This window comes from Delphinus delphis, chromosome 13 (assembly GCF_949987515.2).
Source record: "Delphinus delphis chromosome 13, mDelDel1.2, whole genome shotgun sequence".
Lineage (NCBI taxonomy): Eukaryota > Metazoa > Chordata > Mammalia > Artiodactyla > Delphinidae > Delphinus > Delphinus delphis.
In genome coordinates, this window is record NC_082695.1 from 9,271,617 (window position 1) to 9,290,699 (window position 19,083).

The window sequence follows — 19,083 nt, forward strand, 5'->3', positions numbered from 1 at the left end:
ATATATAATATAAAATTTTCTAGTAACCACATTAAAAATAAAAAGAAACAGGTGAAATTAATGTAATAGTATATTTTATTTAGCTCAGTATATACAGATATAACCATTTCAACATGTGATCAGTATAAAAACTTTAATAATGAGAGAGCCACATGTGACCAGTGGCCACTGCACTGGACAGCACAGGTCTAGATTGTGAGCTTCGGGATCCAACAATCCTGAGTTCAAGTCCTGGTTCTGCCACTTACTGGCTGTGAAACCTGGGGCAAGTCATTCAACATCTCTGAGCCTTGTTTCCTCCTCTAATGAATTGGGGATAATAATAGCACCCACCTTGCAGAGTTGTTGAGAGGACTTACTAAGATGCTGCATGTGAAGAAGCTTATGCCTAGTGAGCCCCCAGGGAAGTGGGTGGGGTCAGAAGGCCACTCATGTGATTTGACTCCAGGGTTGGCCGGTCCCCGTCCAGCCCCTTGCTCACCGCCGTCTCTGCCCCAGGTCCCGGATGCGCCGGGAGATGTTGGTGGAGGGGACCCAAGAGGAACCAGATCTCGACCCCAGTGGGGGTCCTGGCATCCTACCGCCAGGCCACTCCCACCCAGACCCCACTCCGCAGAGCCCCAACTCTGAGGCTGAGGACCAAAAGCCTACTGTGAAGGAACTAAAGCTTCAGGAGGGTCCCGAGGAGAGCATCACACCCCTGACCACCCAGGACAAGACGCAAGTGAGGATTAAACAGGAACAGACTGAGGATGCTGAGGAAGAGGCCGGCAGCCAGGACTCAAAGGAGCTGGACAAAGGCCAAGTTTCCCCCAAAGAGGTGCATCCTGACCCTCTGGGTAACGACGGACTCCCAAAAGCAGCCCCTGGGCTCCTTCTTCCAGGCGGGGCCACCCCAGCCTGCCCCTCGCTACAGCCCCTCCAGGAGAGCGAGGGCGGGGAGTGGCTACACCCGGACCCTCTAAGTTTTAAGTCGGCCTCGGAGTCCTCACGCTGCAGCCTAGAGGTGTCACTGAACTCACCCTCAGCTGCCTCCTCGCCGGGCCTCATGATGTCTGTGTCACCTGTTCCTTCCTCTTCAGCCCCCATCTCCCCATCCCCACCCGGCACCCTCCCTGCCAAAGTGCCGAGTGCCAGCCCCACTGCCGACGCAACCGGGGCCTTGCACCCCAGCACCAAGGTGAACCCCAACTTGCAGCGGCGGCATGAGAAGATGGCCAACCTGAACAGCATCATCTACCGGCTGGAGAGGGCTGCCAATCGCGAGGAGGCCCTGGAGTGGGAGTTCTAAAGGTGGGGGCAAGGGGCTCGCCGCGGGGGCCACCTTCCCTCTCACTCAGGGCGGGGTCAGGAAGGGAGGAGCTCAGCCATCAAAACGTGGACCGCAGTGTCGCGCCGCTTGACAGTTTTGGTTGTGATCCCGGTTCCGTGAAGTCGTGAGTGAGCAGGTGAGGCAGGTGCCTCTGCTTCCCCTTTTCAGCAGCCCCTGCCCCGGGGATCACCCCCTTCTCCACTCTGGCCCCTCTACAGGAGGCAGAAGCAAAGTGGCGCCACATTCTTCCCCTGGAAACTCCAAACTCTTTTAGAAAAGTAAATATTTATAGACCTCTTTTAGATATTTTAATAAAGGATCCTTTGGAATTTATTCCCAGCTGATGCTGTTTTGATATTACAGAGAGTTATGAAATCAGGATACCGTCACAACTGTTGCGAAGTATACACTGAAGTTGTGTCATTTTTGCCACTAGATGAGATTAAAAGGAGACAGTTGTTCAAAGCCATCACAAAACACTATAAGACTGACCAAAATTCAGATAACCTTTGAACCACGGTTTTTTCCCATGTCTGTCTGTGAGACACAGTCCATTGCTACTGCCCTTCCAGAAACCATGTTGAAAAGAGAAAGTCCAGAAGACTCTAAATGAAAACCTTGATGCCGTTGAGGATGTGTTTCATTCTGGTGGTCTGTTATGCAACCTTGATAACACAGAATGTCCCATGCCATTGTAAATGTTGTAGAGATGTGGGCTGTGGCCGACCATCCTATCTGAGATGTAACATGGTACAAAACAAACTGCTTACACTCCCTCTTGTCAGAAACCTGTGGACCGCAGGGGGTAGACAATCCACCTCGTCCGTCTGTAGACAAGATGTGGTTCCGAATCCTTCGGAAAGCCAGGTACGGGGGTAGGTGATTAGAGGGTGGCGCTCGAACCAGAGTGACCCCATCCCCCAGCCTGAATCGTGGCCACAGTGCAGGAAGTTTCCCCACTGGCTTTCCAGAGCAAGACTGTGGCCGCCATCTTCCTCTCTTTGTGTTTTAAGAAAATAACAGCGTTGGTCGTCCCACAAACACCCAGCTCAGCGCCCAGCACCAAGAAGTAGATTCATCCAACTAGAGACCCCAAGCTCCCCTTCTCATCATCATCTTTCTCAAGTTGACCCTGATGCTTTCCGGAAGTCTGCACCTCCAGGTTTATGCAGAATAAAGCTAAAAGGTTGAGTTCACCTCAGCATGACCACCATATCCCTGTCTCAAGTCCAACTTCCTGCCTTCTAACACATGACCTTTTTGAGAACAAAGACTCAACCCCTCAACTCAAAGAAGCCCACCCTCCAGTGTCTTCATCACCCTGGTTTTTAGGGGAAGAGTTCCCAATTTGGATGGAACAGCCACCATATTGGTTGTTGAATCTCTCCTGTTATTATTTCTTTTACTTTTTCAAACTCTGTGGGAAGGTTGAGTTGGGTGACTTCCCAGCTGAATCCACAATGACGATGAAAAAGTGGTCATAATCGGTGCCAACCCAGTACCAGGGGGAAAGATGGCTGACAGGGGTTTCAAGGATGCAGCGAACATTTTGAAACCCAGGCCAGCAAAATCCAGTGACCAGAAGGGGTCATTTGAGGGGTGTTCCAGAAATCTCAACTCTCATGCACCCAGCCCAGGCTGCAGTCTCCACACCAATCAATGAAGAACAATGCAAACCCTGCAGGAAAACCTCCTTTTCCATACACCCAGGCTATGCATTGAAGAGTTTTCCACTGTATACATTTTTATCCAGATGAAGGTATTTTTATATTTTGACAATAGGAAACAGTGACCAATTTTCAGAGTAATCAAATCTGGAACAAACGAAACATCTCATTTTAGCCACCCTGTCCCAATTAAGGCAACCGTGGGGGACACACCACTTTTTACTGTTGAAACCCACGCAGCATTGAAATCCAGGCTTACATGCAGACTGCAATCCTTAGAGGACTAAATCTGGCTTTTGTGTGACGGGATTTGAATAAGCACTTAGTATAGTCTTTTGAACACGGAAATCCTGTTGTACTTAAAGCTAGCAGACCTGTGAACAACTTTGTCAGGTTCACGTCCTATAACGGTAAACACAGAACAAAAACCCACAAGACTGTTTCTATGAGAGATTGATGAACTTTGTTTAAATTAAAAAAAAAAAAAAAAGGAACACGTTCTGTAATAAATCGTCGCTCAATACAGAATTGTATAATAACATCTGCGTGTCCTGCTTGCTTTGTTCTGGAGCTGTGGGTACAAATTGGGGGTCAGATCTGACCCTTAGGTGTTTTACGGTACTTTTAAAAACTGGTTTTTAAATTCATTTGCCACCATGAAAATATGGGGGCTTGTCACATAAAAATCGTGATTTTCTTGTATTAATATATTCTTTTTAAATTTTTATTTAATATTGGAGTACAGCTGATTAACAACGTTGTGTTAGCTTCAGGTGTACAGCAAAGTGATTCAGTTATACATGTACATGTATCTATTCTTTTTCAAATTCTTTTCCCATGTAGGTTATTACAGAGCAGAGTTCCCTGTGCTATACAATAGGTCCTTGTTGGTTATCTAGTTTAAATTTGCAGTGTGTACATATCAATCCCAAACTCCCAATCTACCCCTCCCCCCCATCCTTCCCCCTCTGGTAACCGTAAGTTCGTTCTCTACGTCTATGAGTCTGTTTCTGTTTTGTAAATGAGTCCAACTGTATGATTTTTTTAGATTCCACATATAAGCGATGTTATATGACATGTCTTTCTCTGTCTGACTTCACTTAGTATGATCATCTCCAGATCCATCCATGTTGCTGCAAATGGCATCGTTTCATTCTTTTTTATGGCTCAGTAATATTCCATTGTGTATATGTACCACATCTTCTTTATCCATTCATCTGTCAATGGACATTTAGGTTGCTTCCATGTCTTGGCTATTGTAAACAGCACTGCAGTGAAGACTGGGGTACATGTATCCTTTCAAACCGTGTTTTTCACCGGATATATGTCCAGGAGTGGGCTAGATCATGTGGTAGCTCTATTTTTAGTTTCTTAAGGAACCTCCATACTGTTCTCCATGGTGGCTGTACAAATTTACATTCCCACCAGCAGTGTAGGAGGGTTCCCTTTTCTCCACACCCTCTCCAGCATTTATTGTTTGTAGACTTTTGGATGATGGCCATTCTGCTGGTGTGAGGTGATATCTCATTGTAGTTTTGATTTACATTTCTCTAATAATTAGCAACGTTGAGCATCTTTTCATGTGCCTCTTGGCCATCTGTATGTCTTCTTTGGAGAAATGTCTATTTAGGTCTTCTGCCCATTTTTTGATCGGGTTGTTTGTTTTTTTGATATTGAGCTGCATGAGCTGTTTGTAAATTTTGGAGATTAATCCCTTGTCAGTAGCATCGTTTGCACGTATTTTCTCCCATTCTGTGGGTTGTCTTTTCGTTTTGTTTATGGTTTCCTTTTCTGTGCAAAAGCATTTGAGTTTAATTTGGTCCCATTTGTTTATTATTTTTTTTAATTTCCATTACTCTAGGAGACGAATCGAAAAAGATACTGCTGCGATTACGTCAAAGAGTGTTTTCTCTAAGAGTTTTATAGTATCCAGTCTTACATTTAGGTCTTTAATCCATTTTGAGTTTATTTTTGTGTATGGCGTTAAAGAATGTTCTAATTTCATTAAAAATCTTGATTACTGGCTTCACTGGAAAACAGTAAGATCTGGCCACACAGGGCCCACATTCCAACATGACAGCAGCTAGCTGGGGAGTGGCCCTCCCCGTTAGGACATGTGCCCATGATTTGCCTCTGTCTGCACCTGCACCACCTGCCCAGGTCCTGTGGGCATCTCGGTTGGTGATTGTGCTGTGGGCTCCAACAAAGGAAGATGGAAGGATTGGAATACACGTTCCACTCATTGCAGAAGGTGGAAGCTGGTTAGACTCTGGGGTCTAGATCTGAGGAGCTGAGACTGTGCCCTGCCCCAATCGGGGGCCACAGGCCGTGGCCCTAAGACCAGCCAGTTTACAAGCTGTGCCCACCTCAGTGGAGTGTGTGAGTGGCGGGTGCCTCTAGACTCCTGATGGAAAAGTGCCAAGAGGGGCTTCCTGGTGGCCAACACAGCAGTGCCCCTTTCCCAGCTGTATAACTAGGGCCTCGGTCTCCCCATCTGTAAAATGGGGGTATCACAGCAGCCAACTCAAAGGGTCATTATCAAAGGGAATGATGATGCATGTAAAACACATAAGACAGTGTGTGGCACATAAGGGCTCAGTGTTCCGTACTGTTTTCATGAGTGGGGGTTGGGTTCCTTCAACCCATGATGGTGAGTCTCTCTGTGTATCAAGCTGCAGGAGGTTTGTTTTTTCTTGACCAATAATGTCAAGAGAGTTCCCTAAGTGGCATTAAACATTATTCACCCGTGAGCCAAGGGCACGTGGCATCCCAAGACAGACCTTTCCTCTTTGTCTGGAAACCTTCTGATCACCCCAGTTTTTCCACACGTCCTTGCGGTGGGAATGAAATGATGAGTGAACTCCTCCTTGGTTAGGGTAACTAATTGCTCCAAAGTAAAGCCAAAGAGAGGCCTTTTGGACACTTGGTTTGCAGCTCCGGAGGTCAGAAGTCAGAAATCCTCAGGATGTGGCCGCGGGTTGTAGGTGGGGGCAGGAGTGGAGGAGGAAGCCTCATCTGACACACACAAGTCACCTAAGAACCTGTAGACGTAGGTGCCCCCTGGGCTCTGGGAACCAAAGCTCCCTCTGGACCATTATTAGCTTTGGTGTTGACATTGTGTCTGCAGTCGCTGTCCATCTGGAGTGGAAAATGCAGCAAAAACACAGAAATGTGGAATTCTGAACTAGGGACCATGGGAGAGCAAGAGTGGAGAGACCAGAGAGGAATGAGAAGGCAGGGGAGGCCTTACAGGCAGAGGCAGGTTTAGATCAAGGAACAGAAGGGAGGAGAGAGCTGAGCTGGGGGCAATATGGCGACTGTTCATCCAGGTAATAACTATAGATTGAGTACCTGCTGTGTGCTCAGTGCTTCAGTGGTGGAAACACCACGAGAGCGTGAATAGGGGGATCCTGGAAGGCTTCCTGGAGGAGGAGGCATCTCAGCTGACCCCTGAAAGACAATAGGATTTAGAGAAGCATAAGAGGAGAGCAGAAGGAATAGCTGGCAAGACATGGGACAGGGACAAGGACATGGGGAAACAAATCCAAAGGAGGCTAGAATTTGAGGTGCAGGGAAGAAGAGGGACAAGGGCTAGATCCTGAAGCCCCCTGGGGCATGGTGGGAAATAGGCCTTTCTCCTGAGGGCACTGGGGAGCCATGGGTGGTATGAGGCAGGGGGTTGCTGTGGTCAGACTTGCACTTCCAGGAGGTTAGGAGGTTCCATCTGCCTGAGGAGACGGCAGACCAAAGGAGAGTGGCCGGGCCCACTCCCAGTGCAGGCCCTGACCTCAGGCTTCTGCGGTCCTTGCTTCCCACCCCTGCCCTCCTTTTCTTCCTAATTATGCTGCTCGCATCGGGCCAGCAGCCCCACCTCCCATCATCTCCTGGGGAATGAAAAAGCTAGACCTCATCTGGCTGACTGGCCCATGACTGCTGGCATGACTATCCTAGAAGTCACTCTAAAGGACAGAGCTCCATAGCTAAAGCACAGGGTGTGTGTTGCTTTGCAGGTACCCAGAAGGCTGGAGCCACCTCTCAAAACCCCAGAGCAGTAGAGATGGGGCAGGGACCACCCTGACTACCTTGGCCAACAATGAGAGGGATAAAACAGTTGATCTCTTTAATGGTCTGTGACCTTCTCCAGCCCCCTGGGGTATAGTTATTGAAAACAATAGCTTTGAACTCATCCTGGCCTGGGTTTGACTCTCTACTATTAGGTAACCTGAGGACCCTTTAATGAGATTCAGTTCCCTTATCTGTAAAATGGACATGATCATAATAGTATCTACCTGTATTTGTTGTCTATTACTGCATAACAACCCCAAACTTAGTGGCTTAAAACAATAAACGTTTATCTCACAATCTCTGTAGGTCAGGAATTTGGGAGTGGCTTGACTGGGTGGCTCTGGCTCCTTGGTCTCTCATGAGGTTACAGTTAAGCTGTCAGCCATGGCTACCGTCATCTGAAGGCTGTTCTGGGGCTGGAGAATCCACTTCCAAGAAGGCACACTCAGATGGTGGGTGAGCAGGTGCTGGCTGTTGGCTGGGCATTTCAGTTCCTCTGCAAGTGGCCCTCTCCATGGGGCTGCTTGAGCATCCTTACAACATGGCAGCTAAGAGTGAGCAAGGCAGAGGCTGTGGTGTCTTCCATACCCTAGATTTGGAAGCCCCACTGTCGCTTCCACAGTATCCTCTTGGCTACACGGGTTTGCCGTTATTCAGTGTGGGAAGGGACTTCACAAGGGTGTGTACCCCAGGAGGCAAGGATCGTCAGGGAGGCTGGCTACCACACTGCCTTGTAAGTTTCCTTGAAGATTAAATGAGCATTTCTTAAGCTATGGTTCTAAAATCCCTTGTTTCCTACTCAAAATGCAGATTCCTGGGTCCTGCTCCAACCTCCTGACCAAAATTCCTGGAGCCAGAGCCCAGGAATCTGCATTTTAAGAACTATCCCCCCACCCCCACCCCAACCAGGTGACTCAGACATCATAGGTCTCAGTAAATGGGAGGCAGTTCTAATTCATTCTGCTTTGTTTGGCCTCACTGTGTGTGCCAGGCCCTATGAAGGATGCTGGTGCAACAGAAGAGCATAGGAGTACAGAACAAACATTCACTGGGTGTCTTGGTGTAGTCGGTAACTGTTGGGTTGAAAGAAATTGTGATCCACTTAAAGATGTGCACACCGTTTATTGGGAAGATCCAGAGTAAACCTTGTGAAACCCAAAGGCAGGAAATTCAACCAGGCTTCGGAACACTGCAGTCTATCTTGAGCTGTTTGTTCTCTCTCTAAGGCCGCCTCATACCCAACTTAGTCTGTCCATCCATACACCCCCCCAACACCCACTCCCGCTGATTCAAAATTCCCTGGACCCTGATTGGCTCAGCTTGTGTCTCGGGACCAACTCCTGCCCAAGCAGCTGTGGTCAGGGAGGGTAGAATCACGTGAGCTGAATGGGCACGGGAGGCAATTTTTGACATACCTGTGCCGGGCACTGTGCCAGGCCTTGGGGGCACATGGGAGGCAGACTTGTCCCTGCTCTCAAGGAGCTGCAGTCTAGGGGGCCTACTTGCGCCACCCCAGGATTTCTTGGCCCCGTAGCTAGAGAAACAATGACCATAGTGCCCCTGAACGATGAAGAGAGGGCAGTGGCAGCAGCCCCGGTGCCCAAGTGCTTTCAGAGCTGCAGCTGGCAAGAACAGACAGAGCCATGGCCCCAAGCACGGGGAGACCAAGCCGAGGCAGCTCTGACCCCTCTGTCAGGAGCGGGCAACTGTTTTGAAACCCTAAGTGGAAAACAGCTCACGGGCCCAGTCCTCATCAGAAAACGCGAAGCCTGCAGCTGGGCTTAAGCGGTTTATTGTTTTACTGCCGTGGAGGAGTTATTTTGAATGCTGTGACTTTAGAAGTTGGGACAAGTAGCAGGGCCTTTTCCATAACAAAGTTTGTGTAAGCTGAGGTAAGGTGATCTGGGGAGGGATTGCGTGAGGGGGGAGTGGACAGTTGGCACCAGATCTAGCCAGAGTAGAGACAAAACAGCCCTGTTGAGGAACATACAAGATACTGAGCCACAAGTGGGGGAGGCAGAGAGTGCTATTCTTTCAATATTTGTCCCACTCAGAAGAGGAGAGAGGAAGGCATCCATGGAGAGGATGAGCAAAACAGTGGCCCTTCTACTGTGCTAGAGAATCCCACTCTAGCCCAAACCTTCACCCCAGTGAGCTGACAACAGCCCTGTCTGTGGCTGGCTACCCAGAGCCATGCTCCTTAAAGGGAACAGCTGCAGTCACTCAAGCTTATCCGTTAGGAAGCCTCTGACTGCAAATGACAAAAAAAGTCCCCCTCGAAGCTTTACACATTTATTACCTCAAACAACAGGACTTCCAGAAGAAGGGCGGGTTCTCAGGTCCATTGATGCAGCAGGTCAAGGATATTTTCCAGCGTGTGCTAAACTCAGCAGGGGATGTTCTCCTTAACGTGGCCTACTCCAGATCACGAGATGGCTGCCATGGCTCCAGGCTTCAGACATAGCTTACTTCCAGAGCTCTTCATTGTGTCTCTTTTTAGAAGCAAGAATGCCCTTCTACTCTTATCTGTCAGGCACAGATAGACACACACACACACACATATATATATATATATATATATATATATATATATATTTTTTTTTTTTTTTTCGGCTGCAGCTTGCGGGAATCCTAGTTCCCCGACCAGGGATCAAACCCGGGCCCTCGGCACTGAACGCACAGAGTCCCAGCCCCTGGACCACTGGAGAATTCCCTGTATATATCTTTTTTTTAATATGAGTTTCAGGTGCACAGCATTAATAATTCGACATCTATATACACTAAAAGTGACCACCACCACAAATCTAGTTGTCATCCATCACCATACAGTTGACCCCCTTCACTCATTTCACCCACCCCCAACACACAGCCATTCTTTAGCAGGTCAAGTTTAGCCAGTCCCTGAATATCAAATGGGAGTAGCACAACTGACCGAATTTGACTAATCATTTAGCGTGGATGGATGTTGGGCAGTGAGCCCATTACTTCTGGCCTAACTGCACTCCTTGAGGTTCTCATCCCCTACCCCAAGTGGCTTCTCAGAATATTCCTTCTGAACACATACAGTATCCTCCAAACACTGTTCAAGTGAAGACAGCTTCCTCAACTTTGTCACACTCCTGGGATGCTGTGGTCTTCCTCAGGCTCATGGCCCGAACACCTCCCCGGGGTCAAGAGGAAACACTGTTAGCAGGTGGACGCACAACACTGAGGTACTGACTGACTTGTCACCCCTCCCCGTTTCATTCCTAAGAAGACAGGCAGGTGAGGGCTCACCTGTGACCCTCCCTCTTGGGGCTGCCTCTCCGGCTATTTCCCCCATTCTGGGCCTCAGGCCTTGCAGTGGCCACGGTCACAAATGCCACGGGCAGCACCCTGACTCAGCCTATGTGGGGAGGCACTTCCCCAACCCCGTCTGTCAGCTGGGGTCCCAGGAGAGGTGGAAGGAATTACTCAGCATGTACTGGTTGCTCACGAGTAGCATGATTCCCTGACCTTGGTATTTTTCTCCCTCTTTGAACTTGTTCTGCAGACCAAGGACTGTAGGTTGCTCATCCTAAGCCACATTTTCCTGAATGTGCATGATTTTTCCAGGCTGGCAAGAGACATGTGACCAAGCTCTGGATCCACATCAAGAGGACCTAGGGCCTAGTCTATCATACTAGATGACCTTGGGCCAGCCCCTTCCCATCTGTAAACCCTCCATTAGCCCAGCAAACACACTTGAGGCTGAGATAACAGATATACAGCATAAATACTGCCACCATCTGCCCTTTGCTCACAGCAGACATCACTAATCAATCACAGGCTATTTCCCTCTGAACTAGCATTGGTGCCGGAATCCTCCTCACTCCAGGCCCAGAGGCAGCCACCAGGAACTGATCAGTGAGAAGAGCCAAATTTTGGCTTTTCCCTTTGGCATCCCTCCCGATTGTCAGGCCTTCAGCCCACAGTTGACTTTTTATCCTCATCTTTACCCCTGCCTTCTCTCCCCTCTGAAAAGGAACTTTGGGACTCCATTTCCTCATATTCCTCTCAAAGACTCTGCCTTTTCCCACAGGATTCCAGAGGTTTATGTCCCTGCTCTGACACTTTTCAGCTGTGTGAACTTGGAAGATTTCTTAACCTCTCTGAGCCTCAGTTTCCTCATCTGTAAAAGGGGGCCAGTATCTGCCATAGAGGTTGTAAGAATGTGCCTGACAGAGCATCAGCCAGGGAGCACTCAGCACACTCTAGTCGCTTCTCCTGTAGGGCCTGCCCCTGGCTCTGCCAGGCAAATCAATCCAGGACTTTGATGGAGGAAAAGAATGATATAACCAGCCATTACTTGACAAACCTTTGTTTATTTTATTTTAGCCTTTATATCCCTCTCCCAGACTGCCTGATTATCTCTCCCCAGCCCAACTCTGGAGGCAGCCTGACCGCAGGTTGTGCTTTGGGGGTGGGTGGGGGGAGATTGTACCTTTAGTGCTTGTAAACCTACACGAGGACTGGGGCCAACACCTCACCACATCAGCTAGGTCTGGCCAGGACATGGGCACTGGGCAGTTCCTAACACCCCCTGAGACCCAAAGCCTGTGGACAAGAGCTGCCATCCCCATCCCCACCACTGAGGACTTGGGGAAGAGGGGCATGGAAAGCGTACCAAGACCCCCAGAGCACCTGCAGGAGAGCAGGGCTTGCCAGGGAGAAGGCAAAGAACCAGGTGAGATTCTTGAGGTTCCTGTGTCTCCATCCAAGGCTCCTTGCCCTCTCCCTGGGGGCAGTGCCAACTATCCCCGCCCCCCTCACTGGCCAAACCCAGAACCAGGCACCCTATCCCTTCCCACCAGCCAACAAGGAACAAAAGCAGTGAAAACACCAAGCTTTGTTGCTAGGGAAAAAAACACCCTAAGTATTTAAATTAAACCTGAAGCTCCAGTCAACTGAGCCAGCAGTGAGCTGGTGATTGCAGACACACAGACAGCTCCCCATTCTTCCCCAAGGTCCAAGGTCTCCAAAGCCAGCAGGAAGGGGCTAAGGGCCGCGTCTGTCTGTCACCAAGAGGGAGCCTCAGGGGAAATAAAGATTAGGGCAGGGGTGTCCTCAGGGGGTCCCAATTTGGGGGCACTGAGGACTGTAAACATGACCCAGCTTGAGGGCCAGGGGTGTCCCAGCCCCCCGAGATTCTCCCTGGATGAAGAACGGCCACTGTAGTGAGTGAAAAACAAGTTGGTCTCGAAGCAAAGCGAGACCTGGTCTCCCTCTTGGAATATTGTGGGCGAGAAGGGGGCTGAGTCTGTGAGCTCAGAGAGGGGCTGTGATGGAGGGAGAGGGTTCTGGAAGCCAAATACGGCTTTGCAGCTGCTTCTTTGCCCCTGTCAGATTGGCACCTGGGCCCTTTCTGGGCCGTGAGTCAGCTCATGGCCCCTCCTCCCTAGGGGAACCTGCTGGAAAGTCAGCTCAGGCCACAGCTGCCCAGCCCAGGACTGGACGAGGTCAGGCGAGCTCCCGAGAGGCCCTGCCCCAGGCTGGCTCTGGGAAAAGACAGAGGATGTGGCTAAGCAGTGCTGGGAGAGCGTGAGGGCTGCCACAGGAGCACAGATGTGGCCCGAAGCCAGAGGGCCGCTACGGTCCCAGGAGCACCACCTCAAGGCCTGGCTGAGGCCCCGGGGGAAAGTGCTGCCTCGGCCTCACTCCGGGCCGGGAGCCCCGGGGACCAGGCCATCCCACGGTGCTGGGCACACATGAAAGCCCACGCTTATGGAGGCAGGCAGGCAGGCGGCAGCCAGGCAGCTCCTCCGGCGGGTCTTGGAGCCACAGGGTCAGGCCCAGGTGTGGTGTAGCCCAGCCCAGCCTCCTGTCCGCGTGAGGCCCAGTCTGGAGCCTCTGGACCAGCGCTGACTGGGCATGTGCCTTCCAGGCCACAGACCCTCACAGGTCCCAGCTGCCCCAGTGGATGCCTGTTGCCAGCAACAAGCCTCGGCTAGGTGATTTGGGACAGGCGACGGAGGCACCTGCAGGGCTGGGTTGGGGGCTACAGTTCCCACAAAACCAGCCCTCCGGCTGCTTGAGGATCACCCAGGGCCTGGCTTCTCCTGAGGATCAGGCACGATGGCCTCCTCAAGGCTGGGCTTTCTCTGAATGACAGAGGTCCCAAAGCACCCCTCAGAACCCAGCATCTTCTCGGAGCCTGAGTCCCCGAGAGAAGACCAGGCAGGGACCTCGGGGCTTACGCCGACTGCGACCGCCCTCAGGACCAGGTCCCCGTGTCTCAGGGCTGGGCCTGTCAGAGCAGGGCCTGGGGCTGGAGTGGCACCAGAACCAGGACCAGTGCTGGCCTCAAGGCTGGCCTTGACCGCTTCCTCTGGGTTCCGGCCCTCAGCCCTATCCTCAGGGCTGGGCGTGGCTGCGGAGCCACTGGCCCCTCAGCGCCCTGACCTCCTGCCCGTACCACTCGTGCAGCTGGGCGAAGGAGGCCGAGTCGAGAGGCCCGTTGGGCGCCGAGGCCCGCCGGCGGGGCGGCAGTGGCGGAGGCTCGGGGCCGGGCCGGGGGCTGGGGGCGGCGGGCGTCTCCGAGCTCCACACGGCACAGCCATTCTCTTTGGGCGGGAGCGCGCGGGGTCGGCGGGGCGGGGCTGGGCCGCCTCCTGCGCGCACGGCTGCCAGCTGCCGCTCCAGCTCGCGCACCACCAGCCGCAGGTAGTCGAAGCTGGCCCGCGACAGCGCCTTCACCCAGCCCTCCATGGCGGCCTGGCTCTCGGCCGCCAGCACGTAGGTGCGGGCCCGGGCCCCAGCGAAGCGCACGGCGAAGGCGAACTCCTCGGCCGCCTCCACCAGCTCCACAGTGCAGCCCTCCAGGATGATGACGCCCACGGGCTCACGGCTGGCCGCGTCCTCGAAGTAGAAGAGCATGTTGCCGCGCAGCACAAACCAGCGGCGGTGGTAGGCCGCATGCCGGCCGCCCTTCTTGTACAGGAAGCCCGCGTTGTCGGCCGGGGCGTCGCAGGTGGCGTAGAAGGCCAGGCTGCGCTCGTTCAGCTTCATGGCGGCGGGGCCTGGGGCCTCGGAACCTGTCCCCACCGGGGCGGCAGTTATTCACGCAGCCACCGCCTCGGGTGATCTCACACCACCCTCGGCTGCCACAGCACTCATCACCCCCGTTTCACAGATGAGGAAACTGAGGCTCAAGGACCAGAAGCAGCCTGCCCAGACTCACACAACTCTTCAGGAGCACAGCCAGGACTCGAACCCGGGTCTGACTGGCCCCAGAAGCCAGGCTGGTAACTCTCCTGCTGTCCTACCTCCCCCAAATAATGTTGAGGATTCCTAGGGCATGCCAAGCATTTTATATATGTTAACTCATTTAATCGCAAAACAAACCTTAGGTGGCAGGGACTAGCATTACCCCCGACGGGGAAACAAAGTTCAGAGAGGTTAGTCACTGGCCCAAGGCCAAAAAGCAAGTTGGGCTGAGCTGAAATCCAAACCCAGGCCTCATTTCAGCTGCTGCTGTTTCCATCATCCCCAGGTTCCAGACCAGCTGACCTTTTGTGGTCAGGTTCCAGCTCTGCTGATTTCATAACTTAGCTTTGACTTGCGGGTCCATGAAACAGGGATAAATAGAACCTATTTCAGAGGACTGTAGGGACTTCATTCATCAAACATTTATTAAGCACCTACTGTGTTCCAGGCACTGTTCTAGGCACTAGCAGTAAACAAGATGGAGAGGGTTGCTGTGCTCTTGGTGCTGATGTGCTAGTGGCAGGTGAAGGGAGCAGACAATTAACAAACAGAGTACATTATCTGTACTTTAACAGATAAAGGCCAGATGGTCTTAAGTGGTCTGGAAAATATAAGACAGGGAGGGGGTAAGGAGTGTTAAGGACAAAAGGAGTGTTTGATCTTAAAGGAGGAGGGGGGGTTGGTGTCAAGAAAGGTTGTACTGAGAAGGTGACATTTGAGCAGAGACCTGAAGGAGGTGAGGGAGGGAGCCCCTGGGACATGCCAAGCAGAGGGAATAGCAAGTGCAAGGCCCTGAGGTAGGAACCTGCTAGTGTGCTTGAGGAGGCTGGTGAGGCTGGAGCAGAGTGAGGAAGGGGAGAGGTGGGTGATGCAGTCACAGTGGCAGAAAAGACTGTTACAAAATAATCCAGATAAAGGGCCCAGGGCTTGGCCCACACTTACAGGGAGGGGCTGGGGGGAGAGCATTGTGCACCCATTTGAAGTAGAGGAATCTAACTCTATGCACTTGGCCACAGTGATTTTACCACTTTCCTCCAAGGAGTATATGATGAGGGAAACACTGGCCAGGTAGGACTCAGGTGGCACATGGGTCCCCAAGGTGGCTACACCCTCCCTTTGGGTTTTCCATGGCCACTCTGCAAATGTACCTTGTGCTCCTGCTTCAAAATCTCACTCTACATAGGACATTGGCCACATTGTTCAAGAAGCAAAGTATATAGAGTCGCTGGAATGCAGTGGGTGCTCAGTTAATGTTCATTCCCCAACCTGGGCAGTGCCTTAGGACCTGGAGTAATGAGATATGGGTGGTGCCTCTCCAGGGAGCAGCTAGCCACAGTGGGGCCCAGACAGGCAACCTGACCCAGGGTGGAGGAGGCAATTGCTCCCAACCCAATCCACCTCATCTCACCAGCCTGCACAGTCAAGAAAGGCTTCCTGGAAGAAGCAACATGAGCCGTGATTTGGTGCCTGTCCTGACCTAGCAGCTGACCTGACCAAGGCCACAACCCCTGAAGACTCAGGGTGTTTAATCTCTGCTCTACGTCCCTGAGCTGTGTGACTTCAGACATGGGCCTCCCCTCTCTGAGCCTCAGTTTCTCTGCAAAATGGGAGGGATTCCTCCCTACCCCCCCAACAACTCCCATGTGGACCCCAGCCCCATTTCTCACAGGAACCACCCACCCTACTCGCCCCATTTCCCTCCTACCTCTCAGGCCACTGCTCACTTCCCTGCTCTCTGCTCAGTTCTGGTTTCGGCTTGCTCTTCTCTGGGTTCAAATGTCAGCTCTGTAGTGTCCAGGCTGTGTGACCCCAGGCAAGCTTTAAGCCTCTCTGGGCCTCTGCTTCCACATCTGTAAAATGGGATCATAACAGCACCTAAGTCGGGGTTGTTGTGACAATGACACAATGGCTACATAGAAGCGCTAAGCACGGTGCCAGGCATAGTACGTGCTTAGCTGTGGTAGCTGATGACATTCTTCTCAGCCTCTCCAAATGCTCCCCTCAGTGCTCTCTGTCTTGGCAAAAGGCCCTTGGTTTCCCCCCACCTCCACATCTGATCACTTATCAAGTCCACTTCATCCCCTCCCCACCTCTTCCAAATCAGTGGCCTCATCTCCATTCTAGGCCCCCCATCCATTCTAGGCCCCCCATCGTGGCTCGCCTGGACAGCTACAGTAGCTTCTTCATTGGTCTCCCTTCTTCCACCATTGCCCGTTCCTTGTCCGTGTTGTTCAGGGTAAGATCATAACTCCTTCCTAGGCCCCTCCCCTGGCCCCCCAGAGGATCCATCCCCCACAGAGGGATCCTATTAAAACTAAACCCTATCACACCCCTCCCCTATTAAACCCTCCCATGGCTCCCTACTTCTCTCAGTATAAAATTCATTCTTCCCCATGTCTTCCAAGTTCCCTTCCCCTATTTCTTTCCCCCTTGCTCACTCGGCTCCAGCCACCCTGGCCTCCTTGGTGTTCCTCAAACACCTGAGGGCCTTTGCCCTGGCTCTTCCCGCTACCTGGAATGCCTTCCCTGTATCTTCACATGGCCAACTCCTCATCCTTCAGTTTCAGCTTGACCATCACCTCCTCAAGGAGGAGGAGGTCTCTGTATACAAGAGACCCCCCTAGTCACTCTCCCATACCGCCGCTGGAAATTACCTGGGTCATTTTTGCTGCTCTAGGAGGGCGGAGGTTCTCTGTCTGAATTCCAGTGCCTGGCATGTAGTTGGTGCTCAAAAACCTGTAAAATGAACCAAACAGTTACCTACGTAAACCTTTCAACAGCCCCATGAGGAGTCTTTTCCCCATCCCACATTCATGGATGTGGAAACTGAGACACAGAGAGCTTAAGTAACTTGCCAAAGGTACAATTCTGTGCGTAGAATCTCATGCTCTAGGCAACCAGCCCAAAGGGGCTGATCTTGGAGTCTCACCACCCATTAAGGCCAAAGGAAGAGCAATTTCCCTCACACTCAGCAGCTCCCCTCCACGCAGCCACCCCACCCTGAGCCCAAGGTCACCAGCCAGCACAGGACCCCTCTCTGCCCATGGCCCTGCCTCCTCCAGCCCAGCAAGAAACGAGGGGAGGGCAGGAAGCAGCAAGGGCACAGTGTCCAGCCTCCGGGAGGGCCTGGTCCCCCGCTTATCTCGCCCTGCTCGTACACTTTTCCAAGAAGTTCAGAGTCCGCTGTGGGCACTGCTGCAAATACAACAGTCCCTGGCCAGGCAGGAAGCTGGCGGGGACCAACCCAGCCCCTCTCTGGTCTCAGAGCCAACTCGCCTCCTCCAGTCCAGGCTGGATGGGCCTTGAGAACACAGCCTCATCTACATTAACATCCATCCCTCTCGGAATTGAGAAGATTAATCCTGAAGAGAAATTTTGCAAAATGCTGAACAGGTAGTGAACACTCAATCAAGAAGCTGTCAAAAGGCAAATAGGGCTTCCCTGGTGGCGCAGTGGTTGAGAATCTGCCTGCCAATGCAGGGGACACGGGTTCGAGCCCTGATCTGGGAAGATCCCACATGCCGCGGAGCAACTGGGCCTGTGAGCCACAATTACTGAGCCTGCGCGTCTAGAGCCTGTGCTCCGCAACAAGAGAGGCAGCGATAGTGAGAGGCCCGCGCACCGCGATGAAGAGTGGCCCCCCGCTTGCCACAACTAGAGAAAGCCCTCGCACAAAACCGAAGACCCAACACAGCCATAAATAAATAAATAAATTTACAAAAATAAATTTTAAAAAAAGATTTATATTAAAAAAAAAAGGCAAATAATTAGCTCCAGGTCTCCAAGGACACAGACTGCCCAGAAACCAGGACTCTGGGGAAACTGAGGCATGGCATTTTGCCACTCATTTCAAGGAAAGAAGCCAGAACCACAGGTCCTGGAGTTGGATCCAGCTGCCACAAGTGTCCCCGAGCAGTGGGCATGTTGGAGAGGGTGTGGCAGGTCCAGGCAGAAAAACATGTACTGAGAACCCTGAAGAGTTCCTGTGCAGGACTGCCCTGGGCAGGGGCCACAAGGAAGCCAGGACCGCCATCCCAGGCCATTGCTCCTATCTATCTATCTATCATTGCTCCTATCTATCCTTTTGTGTGTGGTGTGTTCCTTAAAGGACAGCCAGAGCCCTGGAAGAGGTGGTCAACGGCAGAATGTGGGAGCCAAGTGCAGCTTTAGTCCTCAGAGTTCCCGCAGCGGCGGAGGTCTTTTATGGGGCTGAAGGGTCATCGGCCAAATTCGCCTCCTGGAGCTGGGGTCCCTGATGGGAAAAGTACCACTGGCGTGGAATCGCAAATGGACATATCCCCAGCAGAGATCTCTCCAGACGGCTGGGGGACCCCGAGGCCCATGGCGGCCCGAGCCCGGTCCCGCAAACCCTCGCAGGTCAGCCCGAAAGTCCTCCCGCCAGTCCGGCCTTACCTCACGGCGCGGACTAGGGCGACGGCAGCAGTGGCGGGACGGGAACCGGGGAGCGGCCCGGCCATGGCCCGGGACCTGCTCGGTTGCGGCGGCGGCGGCAGCGGCGGTGCTTTGTCTCCCGGGCGGCCGAGCCGGCGCAGCCGCGGGAGAGCGCGGATCAGACGGAAGGAGGCGGGGGCAGCCGGACCGTCGGCGACCCACAAACTCGCCTCTTTAACCCTTCCCAACCAGCCCGAGCCGGATCCGCCCCCGCTTTCGTACCCCGCTCCCGGATTGGACAACCCGGCCCCGACCCACCCCCGGATTCGCCACACCCTGTGGGCCCGCCCTCGAAACCACTCTTAAAGGAACAGCAACCGGTTTAGGAATTCCCAGTGTCCTATTCGGGGAGAGAAGATTAGA

General features: G+C 52.4%; 2 protein-coding genes across 10 annotated transcripts in view; one reads left to right on the forward strand and one right to left on the reverse strand.

The window, feature by feature from the left end:
• The window catches only part of CUX2 (cut like homeobox 2), a 261,050-nt gene extending 259,264 nt beyond the window's left edge, over positions 1–1,786 (forward strand). For all 7 annotated transcript variants that reach the window (XM_060028044.1, XM_060028045.1, XM_060028047.1 and 4 more), the window contains one exon: positions 499–1,786. In XM_060028044.1, coding sequence (XP_059884027.1) covers positions 499–1,291 — 793 coding nt within the window. In that variant the 3' untranslated portion in view covers positions 1,292–1,786. The remainder of the gene's footprint in view (positions 1–498) is intronic.
• Positions 1,787–4,848: 3,062 nt separating this feature from the next.
• On the reverse strand, positions 4,849–18,867 carry PHETA1 (PH domain containing endocytic trafficking adaptor 1). Of its 3 annotated transcripts, XR_009521667.1 has the most exons (6): positions 18,682–18,867; positions 16,923–17,004; positions 15,974–16,118; positions 9,344–9,570; positions 6,331–6,429; positions 4,849–6,117 (listed from the first exon to the last, which is right to left on the reverse strand). XR_009521667.1 is itself a non-coding variant. In XM_060028049.1 (4 exons), the coding sequence occupies exon 4, from the start codon at positions 14,068–14,070 to the stop codon at positions 13,417–13,419; it is 654 nt and encodes a 217-aa protein (XP_059884032.1). In that variant the 5' UTR covers positions 14,071–14,096; positions 15,974–16,118; positions 16,923–17,004; positions 18,682–18,867; the 3' UTR covers positions 10,830–13,416. The 3 variants fall into 3 exon arrangements, 1 of the variants encoding a protein (XP_059884032.1); XR_009521668.1 differs by lacking the exons at positions 4,849–6,117; positions 6,331–6,429 and adding an exon at positions 7,358–7,786; XM_060028049.1 differs by lacking the exons at positions 4,849–6,117; positions 6,331–6,429; positions 9,344–9,570 and adding an exon at positions 10,830–14,096.
• Positions 18,868–19,083: the final 216 nt, after the last annotated feature.